This window comes from Camellia sinensis, chromosome 8, assembly GCF_055761805.1.
Source record: "Camellia sinensis isolate YWXY chromosome 8, ASM5576180v1, whole genome shotgun sequence".
In the NCBI taxonomy this organism is placed as follows: Eukaryota; Viridiplantae; Streptophyta; class Magnoliopsida; order Ericales; family Theaceae; genus Camellia; species Camellia sinensis.
This window is the reverse complement of record NC_138968.1, coordinates 191,250,030-191,256,029: the sequence shown is the minus strand read 5'-3', so window position 1 is coordinate 191,256,029 and position 6,000 is coordinate 191,250,030. Positions and strand designations below refer to the sequence as shown.

General features: G+C 39.8%; 1 protein-coding gene across 1 annotated transcript; it reads left to right on the top strand.

Moving 5' to 3' along the window:
• The first annotated feature begins 697 nt into the window (after positions 1-697).
• LOC145798369 (uncharacterized) lies at positions 698-4,404 on the top strand. The gene is made up of 5 exons (XM_082885897.1): positions 698-1,483; positions 2,057-2,955; positions 3,056-3,319; positions 3,458-3,548; positions 3,637-4,404. Exons 1-5 carry the CDS (start codon positions 698-700, stop codon positions 4,402-4,404), a joined length of 2,808 nt encoding a protein of 935 aa, XP_082742023.1.
• Positions 4,405-6,000: the final 1,596 nt, after the last annotated feature.

Below are 6,000 nucleotides of genomic sequence, written 5' to 3'. Positions count from 1 at the left end.
GTTACCCGTAATGGTAATACTGTAGCACAGGATTGTCATTCAGGTTGGTTTTTTTTTTTTTTTAATGGATATTAATTATTAGCTGCTTTAGGTCACATATTATAATATATGTTTGTGGCCACTGTTAGTGCAGGACTAGTAGTACTTAAACTTGCATGTATAGGATTTTGGAGTTTTAACTTCCCACGGTAAGTATGCTATTTGTAAAATGCTCCGTCACCTTTATAGCCTTGTCGTCAACCATTGCAGCCTCCTGCGTCCATCATCTTCTCCAATTGGCCCTCCCTCGTTATTCTGATTTGTGAGCGTCAAAAAGCCTATGGCTTTGACATTCTTCTCTTGTTAAGAAAACAAATCTGAGTTTAAGTGGTATAAAAGTCATGCTTAACTCTTAACCTGTTTCATTGTAATAAGAGGATGACATGGTTTTCATTATTTTGATATATCATTCTATCATTGACCATATAGTTTCACTAGTACTACTGCTCTACTAGTTATGCTATGTAGTGGTCTAAAATTACGGGTCATTTATTAAATTAACTTGTTTTAGAACTAATCGTGTCATAAAGTTCCACCCTAAAAGAGATTTATGTGACAAGCCAAACAGTGAATGAAAAACAACCTAATCTATCTCAACTTGAAATGTGTGTTCTCATGGCTTCCTCGGTTAATGTTTGTGTGAGTTGTAGGTGACAAAATGGACAAGAGTTGGATGATGATAAATAATCGGTTGACAAGTAAAGAGTATCAACAAGGGGTGAAGTCATTCCTTGATTTTGCTACGGCAAATTTAGGCGTAGAGGATGAAATTAGGTGTCCGTGTGTCGATTGCATTAATGGCACAAAATATAGCAGACAAGTTGTGTGGATGCACTTGATCCGAAGAGGCATGGCATCTTCGTATCTAACTTGGGTGCATCACGGGGAACATGTTCCCGTGTCTCGTCCTAGTGTATCAAATGACCAATATGGAGGTAGTGGCGAATGTATGACAGATATCGATGATCCGCCCATGGATGAATTGCCTATTATGTTGGAAGAAATTTATGTGAGTGGTCTTATGGATGATCATACCGACGAGGAACCTAATGGTTTGGAGAGGGAGGATTTGCATAAGTTCACTAGGTTATTCGAAGATGCACAACGCAAAGTTCACCCGACATGTGAAAAGTTTTCTGTGTTATCATTCGTCATTAAGATGCTTCATGTGAAGGTGTACAACAAATGGAGCAACAAGTCATTCGATATGGTTATGCAGGTATTCAAGGACATTCTACCAGAATGTGATCCAACAGTTCCATGGACACTCTATGATGTTAAGAAGTTCTTACGTGACTTGGGGTTGGGATATGAAACAATTCATTCGTGCAAGAATGATTGTGCACTATTTTGGAAGGAGAGTGCTAATTTGGAGAAATGCCCTACATGTGACGCGTGTAGATACAAGTTGAACGATGATGGTGGTAAAAAGATTCCACACAAGGTATTGCGGTACTTTCCTTTGACACCGAGGTTGAAAAGACTGTATATGTCCAAAAAAACAGCCGCAGATATGAGATGGCACAATGAGAAGCGTGTGGATGATGACATATTAAGGCACCCGGCCGATGGTGAAGCATGGAAGGACTTTGATAAGCAACATCCGACGTTTTCTGATGACTGTCGAAATGTAAGGCTAGGGCTGGCAACAGATGGTTTCAATCCATTTGGGAATATGAGCACATCGTATAGCATGTGGCCCGTAATCTTAATGCCTTACAATCTCCCACCGTGGAAGTGCATGAAAGAGCCATATTGCATGATGCCATTGCTTATTCCCGGACGATCGGCTCCTGGAAGAGACATTGATGTTTACTTGCAACCACTAATAGAAGAATTGAAGAATTTGTGGGAGCATGGTGTGCAAACATATGATGCATCGAACGGGCAAATTTTTAGAATGCATGCGGCGGTAATGTGGACCATAAATGACTTCCCTGCGTACGGTAACATGTCAGGGTGGAGTACAAAGGGTTACTTGGCTTGCCCTAATTGTAACAATAATGCATCGTCTCAGGGATTACGAAGTAAAATAGGGTATATGGGTGCTCGTCGCCACTTGCCTGAGAACCACACTTGGCGAACAAGTAAGCTCTTCAATGGTCAAACGGAGCATAGGTCCAAACCTTTGGAGTTATCGGGGGACCAAATACTAGAGCAAATTGATTCTGGGACTTACAAGCCGTATGGGAAGCACCCACAACATCGAAAACGACAAAGGAATGAACATCAAAATTTGAATTGGAGCAAGAGAAGCATTATGTTTGACTTGCCCTATTGGAAGACGTTGAAGCTTCGACACAACCTTGATGTCATGCATATTGAGAAGAACATATGTGACAATGTCGTTGGGACACTTTTGAGCGTAGATGGAAAGAACAAGGACACGGACAAAGCACGCTTAGATTTGGAGGACATGAAAATACGTAAAGAGTTACATTTGAAGAGGCGTTCTAATGGGTCCTTTGAGAAGCCTCCCGCATTGTTCACATTGTCGGTGAAAGAGAGGGAAGGCTTTTGTGATTTCTTGAAATCAATAAAGTACCCTGATGGCTATGCAGCAAATATCTCCAATTGCGTAAACGCTCAAGCTGGAAAATTATCTGGACTCAAAAGTCATGACAGTCATGTCCTTATACAACGACTTCTTCCAATTGGGATGCGTGGCTACCTGAATAAGGAAATTGGAACGACACTTTTTGAGTTGGGAAATTTCTTCAAACAATTGTGTTCAAAGACATTGAGGCGTTCAGATTTGCATAAATTGGATGAACAAATCGTACTCATACTTTGTAAGCTTGAGATGCTTTTCCCGCCGGCTTTCTTCGATGTCATGGTCCACTTGGCAATTCACTTGCCTCGAGAGGCTATGCTTGGAGGCCCAGTGCAATATCGATGGATGTACCCAATTGAGAGGTATTAACTCAGCCCTCATATTACTGTCAAATTTAAGTTAATGCTTTACTGCTGATATAAATATTGCAGTATAACATTGTTATGATGCTTGCAAAATTAGGTTGCTTGGCCGTCTAAAAGGGTTTGTGGCCAACAAAGCTCATCCTGAAGGTTCTATTGCCGAGGCTTACATTTCCAAAGAATGTACAACATTTTGTTCAATGTATTTGGATGGAGTTGAAACATTGTTTAACCGCCCAGAAAGGAATTATGACATGGGTGACCGTGGCCTAGGGTTGGCGGTATTCACTCAAACTGTACGTCCCTTTGGTCTAATGACAAGGGCATCCGATGTGTCCGTAGCTGAACGCGAGTTGGCTCATTGGTTTGTCCTACACAACAGCACAGAAGTGGATAAACACGTAGAGTATGAATCCTTCATACGTATTTATAATGTTTTTGTTGTAAATTGATTTGTCTTTATCTTAGTAAATAGTTTTTGAATCGCATTTCCTGTAACTAGGGAGCACAAGAACTTGTTACACCAAAGAGCCGGTGCGTTCGACATCGAAAACAGACATCGAAAAGAATTTCCTAAATGGTTCAAAGATCATGTAAGCTAGTATTCTCATATCCTACCATAGATCGTACATTACGTAAATGTTACGCATGCTAGTAACATGACACATGTTCTTCATGTAGATGAATGAATTGCGGAGCCAACATTCCCCCGAAGCAACTGATGATATGTGGTCATTAGCCAATGGTCCTAGTGGCTTAGTGAACACATATTCAGGATGTATTTGTAATGGTGTCCGTTATCATACTATCGACCGTGACAACCGTCGGAAAAGTCAGAATAGTGGATTACTCGTGGAAGGGGAGCATGAAGGGCAATTGATACACTTCTATGGACACTTGTGCAGAGTGTGGGAACTGAACTATTTGTTCACACGTCGGATTGTATTGTTCCAATGTGAATGGTTTAACAGCGGTAGTAGTAGAACTATGCGTATAGAGCCACATTTCACAACAGTTGATGTAACAAGTCGTTGGTACAAAGATGACTCATTTGTATTACCAAGTCAAGTTCAACAAGTATTCTATGTTAATGACACCAAATTAGGTACCAGTTGGAGAGTCGTTGAAAAGTTTGAACATCGAGGAATTTGGGATGTGCCGGAGATGGATGTCGTACAACCTGATGATGCGTTCCAACAAGAAGAAACCACCGAGGTCGTACCTACTATGGCTATTGATGATGATGTGGCTTTGCGTCGAGATGATATTGATTCTGAAATTATTCCGTTGGAAGTTTTGCAATCTGTCAGAGGGGTAGAAGCCAAGGGTGTTACAGATGATGCCTTCATCTGTGATGATGAAGATGGATTGATGAGGGAGGGTGACGACACAGACGAAGAATATGACCTACAAAGTGATTTTGATACAGATGTTGATGTAGAATCTTGAATTTGGTCGTGCTTTAGTTCATGCCATAATTTGAGCAATGTGAATGTTCAATTGGTGCACAAATGCAAAGGAAACTCAAAATAATGAAGGGGGATCTGTCTTCATCAATGTCAATAAACTCATAAATCAATGTGTGTTTAAGGCAGCTAATCGAAACTGAAATGGGTGGAGTTTTGCTGTGGGTGTACCCACTCAGTGCAGAAGTTCAGTTCCTGGACTCATGTTTTTGTTCTCTGCCATTCTATGTTTTTTTCCTCTGGTTTATCTCTGCCCTGCCTTTGCTGTCCACAATGTAGTGGGAGGCATTTTTGGTGTATCTTTGGTAGTGAAGTTTATGGTGTAGCTTTGGTATCTAACTGCTGCTTACTGTGTGAAGTAGAATGTTTTCTGAGGGGGCTAATTCTAGATATGAGATGTTTTGATTGGTGAAGGTTGGGATGTAATGGAGATGTTAAAGTATTTAAATAAAGATGTCATTTTTTCACGAAGAGGAGCTGCTGGCATTGTATGTCTATGAATGGGCCAGATTTAAATGCTCAATTTGTATGTCTATGAATCTGCTTGAATGCTCCAGGTTTTGGTTCAGATTATGTGTGTAAATGTGACTGAATGAGCCAGATTTTGAATGCTGAAATGTATATATCTGTTATGCTCCAGGTTATATTTTATGGTAATATTCCAGGTTTTGAATGTATGTCTATGAATCTATGAATCTGCCTGAATGCTCTAGGTTTTGTATGTCTATGAATCTGCTTGAATGCTCCAGGTTTTGAATGTCTTTGAATGGGCCAGATTTTGAATGCTGAATCTGTATGTTGAATGAGCATTCAAGCATAACAGATTTTGTATGTCTGTGAATTTGAATGCTTGAATGCTCCAGATTTTGTATGCTTGAATGCTCCATTCAAACAGATCCATTCTGTGAATCTGCCTGAATGCTCAATCTGTTATGCTCCAGATTTTGAACAGATCCATTCAAACAAATCCCGTCTGTGAATCTGCCTGAATGCTCATTCTGTTATGCTGCAGATTTTTAACAGATCCATTCAAACAAATCCATTCTGTGCATCTGCCTAAAAGCTCAATCTGTCATGCTCCAGATCCATTCAAACAGATTCATAAAAAAAGTGCTCCAGGTTATATATGATTGTTCAATCCATAATAAAACAGATTCGTTCAAACACTACATTCAAATTACATAATAGAATACACAAAATATGTCCATTACATCCATTTAAACACTTGTCTACTGTTGATTTGTAGGACGATATCCTATTTGAAGTGCTTTTGCAACGGTTTCTCGTGTCCTTTGGTGCCAAGCAACAGTAAGCAACACATGGTATATAATCAATTTAATACTAATTTGATAGAGCCCGAGATTTGTACGTTTTTCATGCAGCATTCGGTGGACATGCAGCATTTTAATACTAATCATTTTCTTCTTCAGAACTAATCATTTTAATACCAATTTAATACTAATCATTTTCTTCTTCAGAACTTTCCTCTGCGTCAGCATTCGGTGGACATGCAGCTTTTTGGGTTGAATCAGTAATCGGTTGTTGTAAAACTTCCTGTTGCTTTCTATCTCCAGCAAGT

Coding starts and splice junctions, on each gene's coding strand:
- LOC145798369 (XM_082885897.1), top strand. CDS start 698: ATGGACAAGAGTTGGATGATGATAAATAATCGGTTGACAAGTAAAGAG. Junction 1,484..2,056: donor GTAAAAAGATTCCACACAAG/GTATTGCGGTAC, acceptor GCATCGTCTCAG/GGATTACGAAGTAAAATAGG. Junction 3,549..3,636: donor CTAAATGGTTCAAAGATCAT/GTAAGCTAGTAT, acceptor TTCTTCATGTAG/ATGAATGAATTGCGGAGCCA.